Here is a 26,016-nt window from a genome sequence, read left to right on the forward strand (position 1 = left end):
ATAATTTTGTGATCCTGAAAAGGACCCTTTTTAGCCTGCATGTGAATCCAACGAGCGAACAAATCGTAATGAATGTATTTTTTTGCCATCGCTCCCTTTTAACGCTCATTCGTTCGTCTCGTTGGACTCGCCCCTCTGGCTGAGTCTGCCGATTTTTCTCTATCCTGTGAGTGTGTACCGCTAGAGTATAAAACACGCGGACCCCAACAAAATATCTTATTTTCTTTCAAACCGTAAACCCGTGTGGTTGTACGGCATCGGCATCGTGGACGTAACAAAGGAGGACAAGTTAAGGGAAAGGCAAAGTCTCACTCGAACCGTGCAGGTCTCCAGTTCCCTGTTGGTCGCAGTCACTGATTGCTCCGCAAGGGTAACTAGGCCGAACGGATTGGTACCGGAGCACCAGTATACCTAACAGCGATTATAGAGTTTCGGCTGTCGGAGTGCTCGAGTTAGCTTGCAAAGCTGCTCACGACAATCAGAAAACCCGCATCAAGAACAGAGCAGCTTCGGTTCGGCGCTCATCAAGGCAACAATTAGTTTCAGTGAGTGGCAAAGTGTTTCTCCGGCACGTCGTATTAAATGTAATTTACTGAACAACATGTCACAAGCTGGATGGGAAGAAATTTTCCAACTGTGAAAGCTGTGGCGAGTGGCAAACGCAATAGCTAAACAGGAAGGTTTAACCGAACAAGATGGGAATATCGAGTGATAACAAAAACACAACACCAAAGGTTCTTTTCAGAACCATCAACCATCAACATTCATATAGAGTAAAAAGTAAACTAATCCATTTTTCAGGTAGATAGGTAGGTATTCACGTAGGAGAAGAAAATAAAACAATATATTTAAAATATATATTTAACAAAAGCTGTCCCCTTTGTATAGTCTACGTCACTCCGGTTATGTCCCCGACATTACCCACCCGTCTTTTTTTATCTTTTTATTTATTTATTTAGAATACAACGTTCTGTTGCATTGAATTGTATCAAAATAACTCTTTGGTGAAAGATTCGGTGGTCATGTTTTATGGAGTGGATTCATTCTTGTTATCTTCAGAACAAGCTGACCATATGTCGAAATTTGTGGTTTGCACAAGTGGCTACACAAGCGATTCTACATCTGTGCCATCACTGCCATTACATCAATGTGTGCTGAATCGGGTTACAGCTCTACTCTGGATGCCAGGAGAATTTACGATTCTCTTCCGGATGCCAGGAAAACTATCCTGCTGGTATTCTACTGCTCCTTCTGGTGTGAGCTGCTTCCCGGAGGATGAATGATCGGTTCGGAGCAGAGCTGTAAAATTTGTCCGAATTGACTGGCTTTAGAATTCCACAGTGGTGAGGTTTGCGATGCAATGCTTCGCTTCTCTTCAAGCTTACGTTATATCGAACAAAACTTGTACGTGCCAGCACGATTAGAAAAGAAATGAATTTGCTTCGTTGTCTTATTTTCCATATATATTTCCAAAAATATATATGTTCTATATATTGTGGTAGATGCGTAGAAATATTTCCAATCAATTGATTCAAAAATTTTTGCGACCTATTGAGAAATGGTCAAGTTATAAGCGATCGAAATCTGTCATTATTTCCTAGGTGATCAGTGTGTGGATTCTCATTTTACCCCCTATATCTTCCTGTTAGACGCAGTCCTACGTCAATAAAAATAAAAATAACAAAAATACATTTTTTTATAATACGATCAATTTGGATTTCGATTGATTTTCGTTTAAGAGCTTCGCCATAATCATAGAACTTTTTGGAAAATCGTGACGAAATCGAATTCCAGCTTAAAACACCTTTGTTCGACAAAGTTGTTGAAAAATCAATGTACTTCCTAGAAAAAATAATAAATACACAGTTTGATTCAAAACCTGACCTTGATGTCATAAACATTCATATCTCAAAACAGCCCCTATTCGATATTTTTTGTGAATTTCTATCAGAATACTGTTTGTCAGATAGTTGCAAGACTTACGAAAAGTAAAATATGAATATGAATGAATGATGAGCTTTAAAGAAATCGGAGAAGGTTGGGTAAAAATCTGCTGTTTTTCGATAAATTCGACGTGGAATAGCTTTATCTGTAACGTGATTATTCTGCATGTTCTATTCCATTTGTGCCTGTTTAGCGTTTTAGAATCTAAAAACATGAGATTCGATAGCTTTTGAAAAAAGAGTAGCTTAACGCACATTTTAATAACAAACGAAACTACAGTGTTAAAAATTCAATTTTCATTCATATATACGTATAACTTTACTCGGCTACCTCCCGCAGAAAGAACCCTCGATTCAGTTCACTGAAATTTAATTGAAATTGAAATACGAAAACTTCTGCCAAGCCATCAGTTTGCCGGGTTCCCGAAAGTTTCCTATCGTGCCCACAAAAACCAATCCATCTTTCATTCGTTCATTCCTATTCTGTCGGCCCAAACTCAGCAACTCCTAGTTTTCATCTACACAAGTGGAAAACAAAAAAAAAAACAGTCAATGTCCGCAAAGCTTTTGCTATTTTTCAGAGCTCTCGAGCGCAGCAAGAAACGTGCAAAGTTGCGTCAGTAGCAGAGCGTGACAAGTGAAAATTCGTAAAATCGCTCACTGCTTAAACTATTCTTTCCCCATACGACATGATGCAGCAATAGGCGGCGGGAACTCAAGAAGGGCCATAAATTCTCTGGCCATGTTCTTTGGTAAAATAAACGGCTTTTCACCGTTGTCCTTTCCCACGCGGCAATGGTAACGGTAGCCCTTGGGAGTGCCAGGCTCAAACTCATTAGGCTAGAAAATTAGGTTACACCTTTCAGAAATATGAAGACTATCATCCAGGTGTGGGATAGAGTAAATTTCATCTGCGCACACGTATGACAGGTGTTTTGCACAGCGTCTATATTTATCCCACAGAACGTGGCAGCCATCAAACGGAGTATGTGGACGAGATGGTGCATCTAAATAAAATATTAGATACACGTCACGTAGCTAATGTTCGTGGTACTGCTTACATTTGGATCTAGTGAGAGTGCATTTGGAACGGAAAGCTGAACCCTCATGTTTGATTAAAATCCAATTCGGATGGTTAACCGATGCGTATTCAACATTGTATCCCCACATTACGTTGTGCGGGGTCCCACATCAAATGAACTTATATATCTAATGATGAACATTTTTTGTGTTTCTATGTCCACATAACCGTATAAATTGATGATCTGCCAAACAGATATATCCATAAACTAATATACCGATTATCTGATAAGCCTATAATATGATGAACAGATTACCATCCCCCGTACATTCGCCAATTTCCGCTCTAATGGACCCAATATATCATTCATTCCGCGAGAATCTCATCGCAACTCTTTCTCTACTTCCGCCCCCTACTTGCAGATCAAAGACGTCACTCGCACAATCAGGAAAGCGGTCGTTGCCAGTTCCCTAGAGGAACTCCGTACGAAAGCGGCGGCAAAGTTCGGACGCGCAGACCTCCCAAATATCCACTGGGACTCCGATGGGACCGAAATCGATGACGAGGAATACTTCCAATCGCTGGAACCCGAGACCGAGCTGATAGCGGCTTTCACCAACGAAAAGTGGATTGACGTAAGTAGTGGAGTCGTGTGCTGTGATTAGAAATTGACTGTGGGCCATTAATCAGGAGGGAAAATATGCTTCGGGGTAACAAATTCCCGTTGTGTTTGGATGTTGATTTATAACTCACGAATGATTTTGATGAATATTTTTCCACGACATACTTGATCCCCACGTGCAAAGTTGCTGTCCCGGTTCTTACGAACAATAACATAAAAAACGGAAGTAAAAAATGCTCCAAATGCAATTACAACGGAAGAGAAGAAAAATAATGCAACGTAAGCTCCGCCTTTGCACCGGATAAAACAGCGTCGATTTTCATACCGTCAGGCGGAGAGTGCTTGTGTTTTATGGAATCATACTGTCCTTTTTTTATTTTAAGAGGCTTCGACCCGAAGGACATTAATTCCTTTTGGCACAGGCCAGTTATCCACTCAAACTTGTAAGTTGTAGTAACTTTTATTCGAATATGACTATTCCGAAAAACAATCAATAGAGATTCGAAAAATATAGAATCAAATTTAACTTTACCATTTAATCAAATCTAAACAAATTTTTGTTCTCCCTAGGGCTATAGGTAATTTAGTAAAAGAAAGTCCAGACAAGCTTGAACAAATTTCCAATGTTGTCTTCCCAATGCTCACTGCATTCATTCATCAAATAATCCCCCGAAACACTCATCCAAACTCAAATTATGTTACTTCAATAAGAAACACTCATCGGAAAGATCTCGACATATGGTTCAACAAGCTGCTACGTTCTTCTCAAGTTTAGTGCTCTTCAAGCGAATAATTCTTTTTCTACACGAAGCAGAACTGAATAAATTCCAAGTTCATCATGTATATATGAACAGATGAGACGGTAAACCAACGTACACGCATTAAAAAGTTATGTTTCTTATTCGAGACAGATTTATCACGGCAAACTGGAAGGACGTGATGAATGATGCATCCCAACCTGTTGTTTTTTCTCCTATAAATGAAATACTCAAAACGTGAATCCTCGGCTCGTTAAAAACGGATAAAACCATTTCGATTGCCACTTCCATTTCAGCGAATGGCTAGCCACCGCTATTACATTTTTGCCTATTCCAGTTCATCAGCATTCTCGAACCAAGGGAAAACAATTAAGTTATAATCCCCCCATTTTGATAATTAATTTTCGCTCGTTGGCGTATAAATCAGGCGCTCTCCGTGACCCAGGTCTAGTAACCACTAGTGATAAAATCTATGAGGTTGCTTAGGCGCTCACCCTTGATGGATACATATTGTTTCACTGAAATTGGTTATCAGCCCCATTGCGTGCGTGGTTCCGATGAGACGTACACGTGGTGAAGGATAAGAGACGTAAACTATGAATACACCTTCTTACGCCTTCAGACACTTTTGTTTATCAATCTTTCTCCCTCTTTCCTGTTCGACCGTGTTCTTTCTATTCGTTGCACCTACCTTTTTAATCAAAGACGATGATTTCCTTCATCAGCCGTTTCCAAGTGCCTGTTTCCGAACATCGTTACCAGGTGGGTTGGTTGTTGTACCGTGGCACGCACGACTTCCACGTTGCTGTGAAATAATCTGCCCTCCCCTGAAGGCATGCCTCCTCTTTCTCTTGTGCACAGGATTTCACTTGTTGTTATCGCTGATGATGATGATGGCGATGGGGTGATGTTGGAAAAGTTTTTTGTCTGCCAGAGGAAAATCATTCAATCCTATCTTGAATTGCCTGTTCGACGTATTGAGCAACTTGTGTGTGTCTACTTGACACGTGTCAAGAGCAGAGATTTTCCAACTCTCTTTTGTGCAGCCGCTGATCATGTGTAATTGAGTTGTTATCGAGATGTTACGAATATTTCATGTGTGTAGATACTCTTTCTCTCGCATCGGGATGCAGTTTCTCTAGTGTTTATTTCTGTGTCAAGATCAGGAGACTATTTGACACAGATGTGCAGCAAATTGTTTGGAAAAATACATCTGGAAGTAATACGACATGAGCTACCTTCCGCAAAATACAACGTAGCACTAAACATGTCAGTTTACATAATGTTCTAAATGTATTGGGAACAATTAGCAACCTGTTTCTATAGGTAAAAAGAAACACATCTTCTCCTTTCTTCTTTCTTCTTTCTTCTTTCTTCTTTCTTCTTTCTTCTTTCTTCTTTCTTCTTTCTTCTTTCTTCTTTCTTCTTTCTTCTTTCTTCTTTCTTCTTTCTTCTTTCTTCTTTCTTCTTTCTTCTTTCTTCTTTCTTCTTTCTTCTTTCTTCTTTCTTCTTTCTTCTTTCTTCTTTATTCTTTCTTCTTTCTTCTTCCTTTTTTTCTTTCTTCCTTCTTTATTCTTTCACTCCTTTGTTTTCTTTTATCTTTCTTCCTTCCCCTTCCGCAAAGTATTGAATGTAGCACAAGAAGGAAGGATCAACTTCCTTCAGTTTCCATGCTTCATGTCTGTATCACCAGAATGATCACCTCTCTATAAAACGCTAGTTTCGTGCAAGTTTGCAAGCAACGGGATTGTAGTCATACATATTCCGAAGAACGCAATTTCCGTAGACGCAACTCATTGTTTGACCTCGTGGCTTACGAGCTTACCAAAATAAACTGACTCCTCGATTACTTCAAGCATTCTCAAGTCAGCTACCATTTATAAATCACGAACCCCAATCTCGTCGCTTCCTTTTTAAAGGACATAAAAGCTCTATTGTGCTCCCGTGGTTCAATTCGCGTTCTGGCCGGGGGATTTTTCACCGAAGAACAATGCTTTAGTCCATCCAACGACTCGATAGGTACTAATGTTTCTCTCGCTATTCGCATGCATAATTCTGATCCCCCCCAGCGTCGTTCCAATCAGCCTAATCACTAATCAGTTTAGTTAGCCTCGAAACTATTAAAAAAATAAATAACTTGAAAATACAATTAACATACTCACCCTTTGCCAAACAGCTAACAAACTTGTAAAATAAAATAAATAAAAAAAACGCTATGAACTTGTTCCCCAACCGAATAGATAAAGCGTATGAGGCCTTCCAACCAGGGCTGCGGTATTTGTTCATCTGCTATGAACCGCCAATCGCTCATAATCGTCACTCATGAGCCTTCGTTATTGTCTCTATGCGGGGTCAACGAAGGTGTTATTTTTCTAACTACAGAGGCAATGGATCTGTTTAACTTGTTAGCCCCTATGCTGATTCTGATACCGGTGGCGATCTAGTGTCTCAACTTTATTCCATGACAGCCATTCCATACCAAACCGACATAGTGGTTCTCAGATTATTGTTACAATTGGTAGTTTTGTTCCTTATCACAATATCAATTTTTTCCCGTTTTTCTAAAAAAATTTTGACGTTGGACTATGTATATGGAGGGTAAAATGGAAACCTAAACACAGAACATGCAGGAAAAAATTAAAGATTCCGAATGCTTATAACTCGAATATTTCTTACTGAATCGGAAAGATGTTTGCATCTATCGATAGGGAATGTTTCTACGCTTCTATCGCAATTAATACAATGTTATTTTTCATTAGATAAGCAATTGTATAACTGTGAAATGTTAAACGTTATCTAAACGCCATAACTGCCTCATTTTGATTGGCCCGATCTACGGTTTCCCTAACACAGCCGGCATTGCAAATACATGAAAGTCGGGGGTACTTTTGTTCCGACTGAAATGTGTTTCCCTAACACAAACTTCAAATCCATGGAGCGTGGGGAAATCGGCATTGCAAATACATGAAAGTCGGGGGCATTTTTGTGGGGGGAAATGTGTTTCCCCAACACAGACTTTAGAACCAAGGTGTCTGAGGAAATTGACATTGCAAATTCATGCAAGTCGGGTGCATTTTTGTTCCGACTGAAATGTGTTTGCCTAACGCAGACTTCAAAACCAAGATGTCTGGGGAAATCGGCTCTGTAAATAAATGCAAACCGCGAGTACTTTTGTACTCGCTTGCCTTTGTGCAAACTAGAATATGTTTTCCTAACACGATCTTCCGGGGGTACTTCTGCACTCGCATGTTTTTTTGCACTCCGAAAAGTGTATTCCTAACACGGATTACAAAAGCGGATACGAACACCACGCTTTGGCTCGGTTATCCAAGATTGCATTGAAGGATATGCCTTCATATCTTCTGCTCACTGAATTCCTACGCATACCATTAAATGATAAGACAAGATGTTGATAACCAAGTGCTGCGTTTACGCCTATTGATTAAACAATATGCGTTCGACATATGTATCAAAATCGAAACTGAGTGCCTGAAGTTCATCAAATCAAGCAAATTCGCGGTTCGAGAAGTACGTACACTTGAGAGATGCAAACTTCAGAAGAAAACGTAAAATGAAATAATCGTTTGATAATTCTTCCGTTCACATATTTTGTCCTAGGCATCATACCAAACGTAAAAGGACTGTCATTAAATTTACTTGTAACAAAGAACATAATCTATCACAATGCATGAATTGACCTTATATGGAATTATACAATCTTTTTACTCATAAAGCAAATATATTGAATTCAATTGAATTCGAGAATTGTTTCATTCAATCAAAAATTTAATCAATGCAAACAAATGATTGGTACGATAAGGTAGTCCCACGTCAACGTTGCTGTTATATCATAGATTTAACCCACCCATTTTTTTCAAAAATTTAATAAATAAACTACTGGACCGATCCGGATTCGGAGTCTTTTTTGGAAAAATGTTACATTTGCAAAAAAAATGGATTCTGTTTTGCGCTATGTTTTTCACGTTTTTTCCTGAAAGCCGAGGTTTTTTAACATAAATCAGAGATGCGCTTTTCCATTTTTGTGTAATGATTTTACAAAGTTAACCAATGGTCCAAAAAATATTTTTTGACTTGGAATGGCAGTATAAGAAACTGAAACTGGAAAAAATCTATTCAAATGCAATTACAGGCAAACCTGTTTTTGTGCGATTGCTTTTTGTGCAATTTCTCATTTGTGTTATTATTTAGGTGCGATTTAATTATTTGTGTGATTAGTTTGTTTGATTCAAAACCGGATTTAATGATAAAATCGCACAAACAATCATAGTCTTACGTCAAGCTCTCGTTTGTGTCCCTAGGCCCAGATCCATCTATTGTTCTCTTCTCTTTTCGTTCTTTTTTTCATTTTTCTTCTTTTTTCTTTCTTTTTTCCTATTTCTTCTTCTTTTTTTCTTCTTCCCCCTTTTTTATCTCTTCTTTCACTTTTTGTTCATTATATCTTCTTTCTTTTTTTCTTTTTCTTCTGTCTTTTTTCTTGTTTCTTCTTTTTTTCTTTTTTCTTTATATTCCTTTTTACTTCTTCCTTCCTTCCTTTCATGCCAAAATCAATTTTCCCTTTTTACAAAAAAATACAACTTTTGAACTACTGGATCGATTCAGATGGTCGACGTATCAAATTGAAGCTAATAAGCTAGTCTTCTTTTAAAAAATAGACCTGCGAAAAAAATTGGATTCTAGTCACGAAGAGTCACATAGATCGTAGAACCACCATATCGGTTTGGTATGAAATGGCTGAATATATAAAGATTATAGTAAGCAACATTGCTGGTGTTTAAACAATACTGTTCAATACATATTTTTAATAATCGCTTAGGAATATAAAGAAAACAGTTTTATTCCGACACTATCTTACCCGGCAAACTTCATCTCGTTCAGAATGGATTTTTTGTTATCAATACTTTCAAATATTCACGTTTTATTAATAAACGAACTTCAACGTTCAAATTGACTCTCTACAATTTTATTTTACTATAAATTTCCTGGTAAAAATTCGCCATTATAATATTTTCGTAAAATATTCACAATGCTCGTTCAAGATTCTTCAATCACTTACAAATAGCAAGTTTCTCCGTTACATGGAATACATGCTTGATATTAAAATATTGAAAAAATTAAGACTGCTCAAATCGGACGATTCCTCGAGTTTTGCACTTACCAACACAATTGGCGATCCATTTTTAATTATATAGACATCAAACATCAAATGATCTAACAACGTTTATCACGATGTAAATGTAGAACATATGGGAATCAACTTGCAGAGAGCAATCCAGCAATCAGGATATTTTTGTAAGATTGCTTATGACCCTCTAATAAGCAGCTTGCGGAAACGAAAATCGAGAAAAGTCCTATTGCTATCACCAACTGCAACAAAACTACTACAAAATAACTCAAATTTGAGCTCTGATAGCGAGATAGAATCAGAAATTGATTTATAAATTCATATAATGCAAATAAACCTCAATAGTAGATAAAGTTTGAAAAAAACAGAGTAAAATATTGAGTAAATTGCGCTGCAAAAATTGGTATAAAAAGTGATGTCACCGAGAGTTCCCGAGTTCGAAAAGTTGTTTGCCGTATACTCCCAACTCTGACGAACAAAATGACGTTGAGTATTGATGAACATACGTGCACATTTTTGAATAATTTAGTGAATGAGAGTGCCATAGTTTTGCGTAACCACTGTACATCGCAATGGTTTCATTTAACACAAATAGTGTCTTCAGCAAAGTTATGTATTTTCATGTTATCTAAAACATTGTGGATCATGCAGAGTTGATATAATGTAATTTAGGTATAACTTAAGTTAAAAAACTAGTTTTGAGAGTCTCCCCAGAAAAACAGTTATATCTCTGAAGGACTGATAGACAGATATTCTGTGCCGTTCTGAATCATATTTCGGACACTTATCTTGAAATGCTGAATGCACTGATGATATAATTATCAAATTAATATCACAATTGCTTCTTTAGAGTAATCCCTTGATTTCACTATCATTTCACATGAGAACTGCATCAAAATTATAACATAATCGGCAGAAATCTTACAACACTACTCAATATCGTTTGTGTTTGACGTTTCCTTAGCTTACGTAGAATTTACCCGTTCATAAATATTTAAATTTCTCCCGTGTTTCATCAGTTCTCATCATTGTTAACAGTTTACTGTGATTACTTGGTGAGTGTTTCGCAGGTGACTATAAAATATAATCAAGTATAATGTAATTTTCGTCCAAAAAATTACAAAATAAAGTGTCCGAAATTTGATTAAGTGTCCGAAGTTTTATTCTTATTCGCTTAATTTGAAAAGCATTTTATTCGATGATTTTTTATGTTTTCAATCAAATAGGTACCAAAGGAGAAAGCTTAACAGCATATTGAACTAATTTATTAAAAATATCAACCAAATAATACCTGTGCATAAAGTTTAAGTCTGTTTTCTGTATAATATGCCTTAAGCGTCCGAAATATGATTCAGAACGGTATCTTCATTAAAGTTTCATGAAATTTATAGCTCTACAATGATGCTGAAGACATTACTCAACTGTCTCGTAAGTACAAAAAGTTAGTTTTTTTTAAATTTTTACTGTAAGTTAGTAAGAGTTTAAATGAAACCGTCAAATTATCCGAATCAACATTCTGAACAACTCTTCTGAAGACACCCTATCTCTAAAATGTAAGTTAAGACGAGGAAAGATTTTTGACCGTCTTATTTAAGAACCTCACATTCCAATTTTGGTTCCATTTGCTCTATTATTTCTCGAGTTATGTAGAAATAGAGGAGGAAGGTATTTCAATCCATCATTAAAACATTTATCGTCGCTGAAAACCTTCACATGCCATTTTGGCTTTATTTGCTTGATTAGTTCTCGAGTTATGTAGAAATTTGAGTTTTATTTGTATGGCAGCCCTCCTTTACAGGGCAGGGAGGAGTGTCAAACCACCATAGAAACATGTGTTGCTTAAACCTTCACATGCCAAATTTGGATCTGTTTACTTGATTAGTTCTAGTAAAAGTAAACCGCGGTCCATAGCTTTTCATAGCACACTTGAACAGTCTGAACAGGCTATAGCAGTGGTTTTCAACCTTTTTTGCTCAATTCCCCCCTTTACAAAAATTGATCCCGGTGCTTCACCACTATCAATATTTTGGTAAGAAAGTCTGTATCATATCAGTAAAGTAATGTAAGAATACTAACGGTTTTCAAGTTATATTCGCAAAAAATTTGATTTTATACATACATTTGATTACAAAAAAGGTATATAAAGTTTGGCAAGTCAGTATGGTACCTGCGCCTGAACAATTTCCGCCAAAATTGTAATGCTTGAGAACGTTGTCGAAAAGCACACCTCCATCCATATTCTGTATTTCGATCGATTCGAAATATTTCGAACGATTTCGTAAAATTCCACTCTGCATTCCATGTCCAAATTTGTTCTTTGATATAAGGAAAATGTATTCCAAGTTTAACTTATTGTAAAAAATCTTGACAATTGCTGTACAATTTCGTTTATTATGGTCTTCTGTACTGTTTAGTCGTTTAGTTTAGTTTAGTTTAGTCATCAATCACTGATGAAAGTCTTTCAAACATTGCAAAGTTGTTCAATTGAACATTACATTTCAAATTTGGAAATGTTTGCCGAGGATCGTCAATTTTAGCGTATCCAATAAAGATTTTTTTTGCAATTTTTGCTAATCATTGTCATCTTCAAAATGAAGTAAATGTCCAATATTCCCTTGCACAATTCCCCCCTTTTTATGACCGAATTCCCCACTAGGGGGGCATTCCCCACCGGTCGAAAATCACTGGGCTATAGCATCTAAGTTTAATGATTATTTCGTCAATAGTGTTGATCAATCAGTTCATTGAATTGGTCGATGAACCTGATGAAATAAAACAGCCGGTTGATAGTAATTGTAGATTTAAAAGTTACATTTACTTTCAAATCTACAATTACTATTAAATAAACCCAATTACATTAAATGAACTTAAAACTATTTGCTTTTCTTTAGGAAAAACGGCTGGAGTGGATAATGTCAATGCTAGAGTTATTCAAGATTGCTTTCATGTCATTGATCACATCTTGTTGAACCTTATTAATAAGCCTTTATTTACTGGGCATGTGCCTCAGGTGTGGAAGGAATCTTGCATAGTTCCTATTCAAAAGGTTGCTGGAACGATTAAAGCCGAAGAGTTTCGTCCCATCAACATGTTGCACACATTAGAGAAAATATTAGAATTAGTTGTTAAAGGCCAGCTGTTGCAATATTTAAATCTCAACGCTTTGCTAATACCAGAAAAATCGGGATTTCGGGAAGGACATTCCTGGAAACCGCATTGAGCTTGGTTGTTAGTAAAATGGAAAGAGAAATTAGAACGGCATGCGACGAGTTTTACGATTTTGTGATATTAACCTTTTTGCAGATGATACTGTGTTATTCATTGCAGCTAATGATTTGAATCAGGTCGTTTTACATTTGAATGGAGATCTGCGTTCTTTAAGTAGATGTTTGAAGTATAAGCAATTGAAGTTGAATATAAATAAAACTAAATTTATGGTAATCTCGCGGAATCGTTCTAATGAAAACGTCTCTATTGTAATTGATGATGAGACCATTGATCGCGTTCGGGAGATTAAATATCATGGCGTGATTATTGATGACAAACTCAAGTTCAATACTCGCATTGACAATGTCATCAAGAAAATTGCCAAGAAGTATAGAATCTTATGCCGATTGAAAAACGATTTAACTATGTGCAGTAAAATACAGCTATACAAATCAATCATCTCTCCTCATTTATGCTTTTGTTCTTCCATATTATTTTTAGCCAATGATACACAAATATCGAGATTACAGCGTTTGCAGAATAAAATAATGCGGTTGATTCTAAAATGTAATAGATTCACTTCCTCATCTTTGATGCTGGACGCTCTAAAATGGTTATCCGTGAAGCAAAGAATTGTTTATTTAACTATGGTGTTCATTTTAAAAGTAGTCAACGGTTTGCTGCCTCGATATTTGTGTGATCGAGTTGAAAGAGGTAGTGATTTCCATAGATATAACACTAGAAACGCGAATGAATTAAGAACACCTAATTTCTTGTCATGTGCGTCACAAAATTCGTTGTACTGCAAAGGAATGAATGTTTTCAATTCGACGCCAAGACATATTAAATGCACAACAACACTTACAGAATTTAAGAGGCACTGTATTTCACACGTGAAAGCTGTGTTTTATTAACAGTCGAACTTTTTTTTTTAATATTTTATGACGAAGATTTTTATTGACGAAGTTTTATACGAACGGATAATTAATGTGGACAATTTTTTGTAGTTTGTTTTAATATTTTCAATTAACCTGACGATTTTTTTTGAACGGATTATATTATGTAGACTACATAAATTTTTTAAATTATCTTTTTTTTAAATTTGTATTGATCTCTATTATGTCTGTCATGATCTGGTGATGATGGACTATTTTAGTTGAAAAAAAAAATAAAAGTAGTCTACAAAAGTTTGAGGGTCGCGCGTGTGCCACAGATATAAAAGATATTAAATTGAATTTAAAATCTTTCAATTTAATATCTTTTATATCTGTGCCACACGCGCGACGCTCAAACTTCTAGGTCTAGGAAATTTTCGTGAAGGAAATTTTCGTGAAGGAAATTTTCTTGATTTCTCTGAATGAGGATATTCATTGTCAATCCAAAACAAGGCTAGCGGTTGGACTTCTGCTCTGGTGGACCCTTTGGTTGCAAGGGCCTCGTCGGGACCGTATCGGCTCTGTGGCGGACATGACTGAGTATTGGCTTGTCCTTGGACATTACAATTTTTTTTGAACTTATATCTGTGAATAAAATCAGTGCGTTTTTTTTGTGTTTGCTAAACTGATTTAAATGTTGAGAAAAAATAAATAAATTATCTTTTAGATAACTCGTCTTGCTCAAACCTCTGTAGGAAAAGGAGGCGGGACCATCATCATTATCATCAGTTCTAGAGTTATGCAGAAAGGGAGGAGGGGTCTTCAACCATTATAAGAACCTTCCCTGGCCCCAAAAACCCCTAAATACAAATTTCACGCCGATCGATCCAAAGGTTTCTAAGCCCATAAAGCCCATAAGCCCATTAAACATTATAATAATAAAGATAATGTACTAAAAGCTAGAATATAATTAGGCAAGTAGCAGTTAGCAGTTATCATACCCCTTCCTTCATTAATCAAGGACATTGATGAGACTAAATTAAAATCGTGGAGCACGTTGGATTTCAATTATTAATGGGTTCATCATATGCCACGCGATTTTATTATATTATTATATTATTATATTATTATATTTATATATAGGTCACTATATTTTTTATATTGTTTTCTTGGAAGCTGAGAATTGTTTACATAACATACAGGGTGGGCAATTTAAAGTGGAAGCATCTGGCAACCCCATAACTTTTGACAGAGATGTCAGATTAACAAATGTCATACCGCGTTGGAAGCGTCATTTCAGTACAATTTTAACCATGGAACAATACACACCTAAACAACGCGCTGAAATTGTTCAGCTGTACATTCAAAATAACTTCTCAATTGTGTTAACTAAACGTGCGTGGAAAAATAAAAATAAAGTTAAAACATCGCCTGGAGACAACACTATACGTCGATTATATGCCAAATTTATATCGTCTGGTAGTGTTGGTAATGCCAGTCATCTGTCCAGACAACGACCAAGACGTTTCGACGAGAATATTGATGCCGTTCGAGCCAGTGTTGCAGAGACTCCATCGACATCAGGTCGCCATCGTTCGCAAGAGTTAGGCATCGCTCGAACCACTCGTGAAAATGAATTGGACAATTACTGGTTCCAACAGGACGGCGCTACATGCCATACAGCGGCTGCCACGACCAAATTATTGCGCGAAATGTTCCCCGGAAGATTAATATCGAAAAACGGCGATTATGACTGGCCACCGAGATCACCTGATTTGACGCCTCCTGACTTTTTTTTATGGGGATATTTAAAATCCGAGGTATACACTGGTAAACCAAGGACCCTGGCTGCGCTGAAAGACAATATCCGACAAGAAATTGCTCCGGCGCGTTGGGCGGGTTCATTTCCTTTGGCACGAAGGTGACCCCGTTGGCTTCGTACCACTCCAACACGTCCTTTGAATAGTGGCACGAAGCGAGATCCGGCCAGAAGATGCCCTCGTGCTGCTTCAATAGTGGTAGTGGTAGCGCTTCTGTAGACACTCCTTAAGGTAAACCTGCCCGTTTACCGTACCGGTCATCACGAAGGGGGCGCTCCGCTTTCCGCAAGGGCAGATCGCTTGCCACAGCATGTACTTTTTGGCAAACTTGGATAGTTTCTGCTTGCGAATCTCCTCCGGAACGCTGAATTTGTCCTCTGCGGAGAAGAACAACAGGCCCGGCAGCTGACGAAAGTCCGCTTTAACGTAGGTTTCGTCGTCCATTACCAGGTAATGCGGCTTCGTCAGCATTTCGGTGTACAGCTTCCGGGCTCGCGTCTTCCCCACCATGTTTTGCCTTTCGTCGCGGTTAGGAGCCTTCTGAACCTTATATATACGCAGGCCCTGCTTGGTCCGCTGAACGAATGAACTTGACAAATTCAGCTTATTGGCGACATCCCGGACCGAACTTCTCGGATCACGTCTAAACTGCTTAACTACGCGCTTGTGATCTTTTTTACTGACGGAGCATCCATTTTTGCCGTTCTTCATCTTCCGGTCGATGGTTAGGTTCTCGAAGTATCGTTTTAGTACTCTGCTGACCGTGGATTGGACGATTCCCAGCATCTTACCGATGTTCCGATGTGACAACTCCGGATTCTCGAAATGAGTGCACAGGATTAATTCACGACGCTCTTTTTCGTTCGACGACGTTTTTCCAAATTTACGAAAAATTGACAGTGAAGCATGGCCAACGTGATCTATACACTCTTATCTGATTATAAGCGAAAGCTGAAGATATAATTCCTAAAAATTAAATTTCTACAGCGTTTTTTCCGTGATGCAATTTAATGTGACACACCCTTTAAGTCCAGACATTGGTCTTACTGGCTACTTTTGGCGATGCGAACCGCTTTTACCCATAAACGCTCCAATTTCGAACAGCTCGACTTCTTGACTCTTTTCTGCCTTCGAAAGACAATTAGATAGTTAGCTATCTAATTGCCAAAAACTGGTAAAATATTGACTTCTAAAACCTACAACACCGAGTTTCACTCATGGTGAATCAATTGGGCCAAGAAATTTTAAATCGAGCGTAAACGAGCGTTTGAACTTGGAAATTAAGCGGTTAAATGTGTTTCCCCACAGGTTTAAAACTGGAAAGAAAAACGATCTTAACACTCCTATACTCGCGCATTGGTCTGTCAGACCGAGAAATCAATAATTCGTTCATTTCTCAGAAAATATCATCACTACGACTTTGCGATTCTCTCTAGCTTCGTTATTCGTCGTTCGTCATCGTTTAGCGTATCGCATGTGTTGGTACAAAAGGGACGTGTGACACTTTTTTAACACTTTCGGTCTGACACACCGACGCGAGTATAGGAGTAACTTTTTTGGACAAGTGCCATTTTTCATATTCTAGAATATTGTTGAATGATATGTATAAATTAATGTTAGTGGCGTGGAATATTTATTGAACATATTTAAAGATCATTACCGGACTATTCTATTTGATTTCAGTCCTTTTGTAATTGGATTGAACGGATCCATATACAGGGAAACTTCGATATAACGTACCCTCGATATAACGTCACTCGATATAACGTACATTTTACCTCGATATAACGTACACATTTCCAAAGTGTAAAGGCAAATTTTGTTCAATTTTTTTTCTGATAGAACAATGAATTATCTGTATTGTGATGCTAAAACAAGTTTTGTACCTTCAATCAATCCCGAAATACAGCTGGTTTTGTGATTCCGGATTCTAAATGAATCAAGCTATAATCAATAGTACGAAGGAAAACATCATGAGAAAGGCTGGCTTCGTCTTCTGATTGAAGTTATTCATTAACTTTACTAAAACAGCAACACAATAATGTATTATAGACTACCTTTGTGAGTACTTTATTATGCTTCGATATAACGTACAATTGGATACAACGTACAATTTTGAAAGTGAAATGCACGTTATATCGAAGTTTACCTGTATCAACTATTCGTCGATATATTCGTCGTTAGATTCATACGTTCAAAAGCAAAATATGATTGTTTGACTTTCGTATAGTTATTCGCTAAATATAATGGTCATAAATATACACACTTGTGAAAGAATTTAACTTGTGGAAGAATTGTAAAAAGTAAACTATAAACTAATCGGTGGCTTATTGTAATTTTTAACAGTTACAGTTTCGAGGATATATTTTTTTATAATGGACAATATCTACAAGAAAACAAGAAAAAGAAAAGAAAGTTCCTAGAAATCCTTCTATATAATCTTTTTATGTCCCATCTAAAAAAGGCATTAATTCTTAGTTTACCAAGAATACAGAGACAAAGAATATTATAAATATGCAAATTTTATACTCCAGAACCTTTATCATCTGGTAATTATCTAGAATACGTTATACATTCTTCTCTTTGATCAAAAAAACCTGAAAAACACGCAACAACTGCATGAAAAATATGTTTGCTTCGAGCATGCAGTTATGCTATGGTTCGATTCTTACTCCAATGAAACCACAATCGATTAATACGTTTTTATGTTATTTTATAGCTCTTTATACTTCCATGAATTATATTCTGTACTTTTAATTAATAACAGTGAAAAATTCGAATTTCGTTATTTGTGTTGAAGTATCAAAAATTACTCTGTTTTGATGAGGCTGAATTAGATGACTATTAAAACATAATAAAGACGAAGAAAACATATTTTTTGCAGTTTTTTCGTTCAATCATACCCTCTTCTTCAAATAAATGCCAATGAAGCCTGAAAAATACACAATGGCAACATTACAGAGAAGTTTATTTTTCGGTCTGTGACACCGTGCGCGAGTATACGTGTTATGATTTTGCACGCGAGTACAGGAGGGTTAAGAATCGATAGAAAAATGCTTATCCAATACATGAATCTAGTTTTTAAACCCTGTTCTGCTGTTTTTCAATAACCAACATCAGCAATTCAAAATAATATGATAGAATATACATGATTCAAACTTATGCAAAATGTCGCCATAATATACGTGCCCTACCAGCAGCTCCAAATATTCAACATCTTCTACTCAAAGCCCGATTCGGAGACCGAACAACTTCTTATCCTCAACAGTGGATACATGCACACGCAATGTACCGCACCAATACTGTCATGAATTATGACAACACGAGGCATTTCCAGTCTGCATAATGTAGAATGTTCATTCTTTTCTGTAAACACGCATTATATACTATGAAGCGAAAATAGAATCTTTGATGAGCTTTCGAAACACCAGATGAAGGATGGTTTCCCTATTATATTTTCCTTTATAACAACCGCCATTAAGAATTCAAATTTAAACGTCAGCAAAATTACATCTCGAGGGAAGATGAAGAACATTTTTTGTTTCGTGTTCCTCCCATCGACGAGTGGCGTTAAACAATATTTCTAGTAACGTAAAAAGGCTTTCAAAAGGAACAAAATAGGATGAGGCTGCAGTATGAATCTTGATGCAAAAAGTTTTTATGTTATGGAAAAAAGCCGCAAATGAGAGGTCTATGCATTTCCAGCTTATACCCATTACGGATATAGAGGTGCTCATCCGATCGACCCATGCCTAACCACGGATTAACACTGTCCAAACGGTCGTGTATAGCACACAAACCAATGTGTTTCCATTAGTATTCACAATTCGTGTAAAGCTAACCCCTTCCCTCTGGAAATTAATGATTCACAGCCCACAGTCAGTCAGAACCAATAAATCACCCTTTTTGTCCGGTCTATATTGATTGAACAAAATTTAATCTGTATCCTCATTCGCTTATTCGCAGCCGACGCAATACGTATCCATAACGACCCAGAAGGAATCGGATGACACCACCGATAGCCCCGAGGTGGAACGAATACACCTCACCAAGCTGGTGGCCCAGATGAAGTCGAACCTGTGCAACGTGTCGGTGCTGAACGAGCCGGATCTGGAACTGCTGTCCAACATGGATCCCAACTCGGTGGCGGACATCACCGGGCGGGACTTTATCGAGCAGCTGAAGGAAGCATCAGGCAGGTTAGGGGGCTAGGAGACCGGATGTGGTTCTGGTTTCTAGAAACCCCCATCTACGAACGTGTCTCTGATGATAAACTTTTTTTTCTACCAAAAAACTTTTTGCGTTGATGTTTCTGTTACGGGTTACGTCTCGGTTGTGGAGCCAAACATGCTTGTCGGACCAAGCCGTTGTTTTAAATGTAGATTATTGATTTCGGGCTTTTTTAGTTAGTTGTTTTATTTTAACCTAGCGAAAATGTTTTTGTGGTTTGCGTTCGATCGGCTGTAATTTGATTTTAATTGTAGTATGGTTGAACTGTTGGATGTACAGAATTTCATCGCATCAGTAGGGTTCACAATCTATTTGGCCTGCATAATCGGTACATGCGTGTGGTAGAAAAGCTTGCAATCGATCAACTGCGCTGGGTTCCTAATTGCATTCGCAATTAATTTCACAGTTCGATTGCCTGCGATAACATTTACCGCCAGCAACTGTTCCCATCAAGCAATGTTGAATTTATGGCCTCAGAATCATTATATACTTGCTCACTCGCTCTAACATTTCACTTCAAGTAATTACATTCAGTATCATAGTTTCTAACATAAGTTTACAATCAAACGGCTCTCATTATAACGCTTACCATTTAACGAAAAGCAATCTATCCAGAAGATAATTTCTCATCAGTATACCTTTTCCTCGACTAGTACAGTGAGGGAAATTCATTTAAACGCAAGCTAATTTTTGTTCGAAGTCGAAGTTCGAAGTGCACTAAAAAGGCCAAGGAACCGAATCTTACTCCAGCATATATTCAGGCTCGATTGAATTTCGTCAAAAAGCATATGGCATGGCGAGATGAGTGGCAAAACATTGTATTTTCGGATGAAAAGAAGTTCAATCTAGATGGCCCCGATTGTTGTGCATACTATTGGCATGATTTGAGGAAGGAACTCGAGGTCAAGCTAAACCGAAGCTTTGGAGACGGAACACTCATGATTTGGGGTGGTTTTCCACGTCATGGAAAACCCCTCTTGTTAGAAATTCAACAAGGATGAACTCAGGAAAGTACATAGAATTACTGGAAGACGTTCTGGTACCATTTATCGAGGATTTTATGCCTGAAGACTTCACTATTCAGCAAGTCAATGCCATGTCAGTAAGAGAAGTATGCAGTGGTTTTCAGAGCGAGACATCAAGGGACTGGCCAGCACGTAGTCCAGACCTACATCCTTTGGGGAATTCTTGCACAATCTTTGTACAGCGGTGGAAGTCAGTATGGGAACAAGAAGCTGCTGTAAGAGAATCCTGAAGGTCCATCGCTGCTGCAACGCTTGAAAATCTTCCATGCCGAACAGAATTTTCGGAACTACGAACGTTCATGGATCCAATCGCAGAACTGTTCATTGATTGATCTTCTAATTGACCCTTTAAAATTACCTTTTACTATAAAATTATTAGTACTTCCACCAAAACACGTCACAATAATATCAGATTATTTTCAGACACAATTTTCGTTCAAAATTTTTCAACCACTTGCAAATAACATGTTTCTCCGTTACATGAAACAAATATTTGATACAGAAAATATGATAGAATAAAGACAGCCCTAAATCGGACAATTTCTCCCTCGAGGTTCGATCTTATTCATTCCATTTCTATTTATGTGGATAGAATAAAATGTTGGAGTGCACTTTATCACATTGAAATCCATTTCCACTTTCAACAAAGATCAACTTCGTTAGCGCAAACATCAAATGAACTAACAACGCTTGTCACTATGTAATTAAAGATGAATATGGAAATTGAATTACCCCATTTTCCTTCGTAGTTTTACGAAAATTTTCAATTGTCATGTTTGGTTGAAATATGTGTAATATTTTTATGGGATCCCCTCTCCATTCTAGAGGAGGAAGGGGAGTCATACCACCATAGAAACATTTCTAGTACCCAAAAACCCTTACATCCCATAGAAATATTTATTGTTCCCTAAAACCTCCATATGCCAAATTTGGTTCAATTTGCTTGATCAATTCTCGACTTATGCAACAACCCCTCCTTCTTTAGAGAGGGGAAAGGAGTGTCGAATCACCATAGAAACATTTATTGCCTACCTCCATATAACAGATTTGGTTTCATTTGCTAGATCAATTCTTGAGCTATGCAGAAATTTACGTTTCATTTGTATGACAGCGCCGCCTTAAAAACGGGGCGAGGAGTGTCGAACCACCATAGAAATGTTTATCGATCCCTAAAACCCTTATATGTCAAGTTCGATTCCATTTGCTTGATTAGTTCTCGTTTAATTCAGCCCTCTTCCCATTTAGAGAAAGGGAAGGATTGTTAAACCACCGTAGAAACAATTATTGCCACTTAAACCCACACATGCCAAATTTGGTTCCATTTGCTTAATTAGTTCTAGAATTATGCAGAAATTTTCACTTCATTTGTATGGCAACCAATCCAAACAATCCATGATCGTATTTACGAAATGCAAGCTAATAGATATGCATGTATCATTGTTGGACGGAAGATTTTTTATCTTGCGAAAAATTTCGGAATGTGAAGTTGAACCGAAGCTCCGAATAGTTGATGTGAACACGCCAGACACAAAGTAAAGGGTGTGTCACATCAAATTGCATCACGGAAAAACGCTGTAGAAATTTAATTTTTAGGAATTATATCTTCAGCTTTCGTCTATGATCAGATAAGAGTGTATAGATCACGTTGGCCATGCTTCACTGTCAATTTTTCGTAAATTTGGAAAAATGTCGTCGAACGAAAAAGAGCGTCGTGAATTAATCCTGTGCACTCATTTCGAGAATCCGGAGGTGTCACATCGGGACATCGGTAAGATGCTGGGAATCGTCCAATCCACGGTCAGCAGAGTACTAAAACGATACTTCGAGAACCTAACCATCGACCGGAAGGTGAAGAACGGCAAAAAAGGATGCTCCGTCAGTGAAAAAGATCACAAGCGCGTAGTTAAGCAGTTTAGACGTGATCCAAGAAGTTCGGTCCGGGATGTCGCCAATAAGCTGAATTTGTCAAGTTCATTCGTCCAGCGGACCAAGCAGCGGGAGGGCCTGCGTACATACAAGGTTCAGAAGGCTCCTAACCGCGACGAAAGGCAAAACATGGTGGGAAAGACGCGAGCCCGGAAGCTGTACACCGAAATGCTGACGAAGCCGCATTGCCTGGTAATGGACGACGAAACCTACGTCAAAGCGGACTTTCGTCAGCTGCCGGGCCTGTTGGTCTTCTCCGCAGAGGACAAATTCAGCGTTCCGGAGGAGATTCGCAAGCAGAAACTATCCAAGTTTGCCAAAAAGTACATGGTGTGGCAAGCGATCTGCTCTTGCGGAAAGCGGAGCGCCCCCTTCGTGATGACCGGCACGGTAAATGGGCAGGTTTACCTTAAGGAGTGCCTACAGAAGAGCTTACTACCACTATTGAAGCAGCACGAGGGCCCGACCATCTTCTGGCCGAATCTCGCTTCGTGCCACTATTCAAAGGACGTGTTGGAGTGGTACGAAGCCAACGGGGTCACCTTCGTGCCAAAGGAAATGAACCCGCCCAACGCGCCGGAGCTTCGCCCAATAGAGAAATATTGGGCGATTATGAAGCAGGCCCACCGGAAGAACCCAAAAGTTGTCAAATCGGAGGCGGACTTCATGAGAAAATGGATTTCTGTTCAAAAAAAACTACAACCTGACGTTGTACAGAACCTTATGGACGGGGTAAAGAGGAAGGTGCGAGCATACGGGCTTGGGCTCGAAGTATGAATAAAAAGAAAATGCCAAAAGTTGTTTAATAGTTTTTATTTTACTGTCTAAAATTTTCAAAAGGATCGGTCTACTGGGCGAATTTCTACAGCGTTTTTTCCGTGATGCAATTTGATGTGACACACCCTTTACTTGGCGATGTTCACTTTCTCCACAACTGGATGGAATTACCAGTGCGCACAAATCATGGAGCGCAGTTGAGTTTCTGTTTTCGCCATAACTTAGGTGCGCTACACATATAACGTCACCGTCACCGTCCCTTCAACTATTCTCTTGGACTTATTTTGCCGATGTCAAAGTTGCCGGTGATGGTGTATATGAATGCTACCATACGATTTCCATGGGAGAATATTTGACATTTCATTCCTTAACGTTGACTTCACGGTGACGGGACGGTATATGTGTAGCGCACAGCTGTATGCCACCCGCCATGTTTTTGGTGCCTACATCTCAAACGTCAGAAGCATTTATTTTCTTCAAAACAGCGATCCGCGTTGGCGGCATTGTGCTTCGTTTACTAGTTTAGGGGAGCGTCAACGAATAGCTGATATGCAGTCGGAATGAACGTTTTCAAAATTAAAATTATGAATGAAAATTAGCTTTTCCATATGGAATTAGTATTCTATTTGAATTAAAAACATTGTTGTGTGCAGTTTGTTGAAAAAATCTCATGCGAAAATTGTTTAAGAAGACAATTTTATTTTATAATTTTGGACAATTTTGGATTGTATAGCCATATAGTTGAATTAAAGTCAGAAATACGTGTTTCAAATAATTAAATAACATGATGTGAAAATTTTCATCCAAATTTTAAAATTTAAAAACCTGCCTCGTATCTTCTAATCTGATAGAGATTACACTAACGAGTTTGGAACACAAATTATGGCCTGAGACGAGACATGACAATAGGGGGCCGATTCCGGACCACTTTTTCTGTCAAACTCGGACCACTTGCAACACGACTCCTGATTGGTTGATGAGGAAAACAGTTGACAAAGATAAATATACTAAAATGGGATTTCCAACATTTTCACAGTGTTGTCAAATTTATTCAAAATTGACTAATAGTTGCATTCATATTTCAATTTAACGAAAATTTCTATTATGGATTCTTTGTATATTTTCGTTTCTGTTACGTCCTGTGTTCAGTTCCTGAAGAGAGAGAAACATTGTACAGTACTGTTAGTTTTTGAACGATGTCAGAGTTGAATTATAAGGCCTTATTTCCGTATACACTTCACGGTGAAAACGAAATGAAGTGTATCCACGATGACAACTATACAATGTTGACACCTGGAAACAAAATTAGTTTTTAACAAGGCTTACTACTCTCACCACATCAGATTAGCCGGCCCGAAGGCAGTTTTAAATTTGTCAAAATCAGAATGAATATTTTCACTTGGCGTTGTTTATTTACTTGAAACACGTCTTTCTTACCTTAACTTAACCCATTTTCTATACACTTTCCGATATTCTCATTAAAATTTATTAAAATATAAATTTATCTTCAGATACCATTTTTGCAAGTGATTATTTTACCATATGGAGAAAGCAAAGTTTTCCATTCACATTGAACATTAATTCGATACGGAGAAGTTAATTTTCATTCAATTCATGTATTTCAACATATCATACTCCTGTTATCAAATCTACGTTTTCTATTTCTTTTTGCTTTCTCTGCATTTAAATTTGTTTTGGATACCATAATAACAGGAAAATACTAACTGTTTAAAATATGACACCCGATTTTATAATTAATATGAAAAGTTGTACAGCTCAAATAATACGTGATACGAAGAACACATGTTTCTCTTATAGGAAAATAATCTTCCAAAATGTTATAACATTTGGCAACCTTCACATCTCGCGTGGCTCGGCTCCCTGTTATCTAGTACTTGGTTGACGAAAATGCAGAAAGAAGAGTAAGAAGCCAGTTGTCACGTCTTGTCTTGGATTATGGCCCTTATTTGAAGTCGCCACCAGACGTCGACACCATCGCGAATTACCAATTTACCACCATCTGACATATCGTGATGACGATGATGAACTTTTACAGCAGAGGGATAGTGAGATATGCGATGACGGTAGGTAGAGTGAGATAGCGATAATCGTGCCATACACCTGGTAGCGCACTTTACCCAGTTCAACTGATAGCGCTGTCAAATTTTGTTTGAAAATTCATGGGTTACTATGATTTATGCTGCACAAGTGTTCTCATCACCAGGTATTAGGGTGAACGCATGAAAAATTAGTAAAATGTTTTAGGTTATTCACAATTTGGATAGATTTTCAGTGAAACCCGATACCTTTTAACTCTAATTCCCATAATTCTCCCTAGAGCAAACTCCATTGCACAATGGTCCTGGAAGCGCATCTAAGTAGAAATTGCATCTAGATCTCGACAGTTATTCTCTATACAAACACTGTCTTCGACAATGGTTTGTATAGAGAATAACTGTAAAAATAATAAAACGGTTTATGCACTAGCTTTTACATTTAAAATTCTGCATGCAAATTGTCTTCAGAAGACTTTTCGAGCTTACTAAGACAAACATTGTGCTATGCGGAATTTGTCAATATCCCAACTCTACTCAAAGTTATTCATACTTCTTCCCCAAAAATACGCCTTCTTCATTTGGTTTGTTTAAAAGATAGAAAAAAACTGCTTA

General features: G+C 37.7%; 1 protein-coding gene across 1 annotated transcript in view; it reads left to right on the top strand.

The window, feature by feature from the left end:
- The window catches only part of LOC129771169 (DNA fragmentation factor subunit alpha-like), a 159,507-nt gene that overhangs the window by 113,570 nt on the left and 19,921 nt on the right, over positions 1–26,016 (top strand). The window contains exons 3-4 of the mRNA XM_055774583.1: positions 3,387–3,599; positions 19,356–19,588. Coding sequence (XP_055630558.1) covers positions 3,387–3,599; positions 19,356–19,588 — 446 coding nt within the window. The remainder of the gene's footprint in view (positions 1–3,386; positions 3,600–19,355; positions 19,589–26,016) is intronic.

Source organism: Toxorhynchites rutilus, chromosome 2, assembly GCF_029784135.1.
Source record: "Toxorhynchites rutilus septentrionalis strain SRP chromosome 2, ASM2978413v1, whole genome shotgun sequence".
NCBI classification, from domain to species: domain Eukaryota; kingdom Metazoa; phylum Arthropoda; class Insecta; order Diptera; family Culicidae; genus Toxorhynchites; species Toxorhynchites rutilus.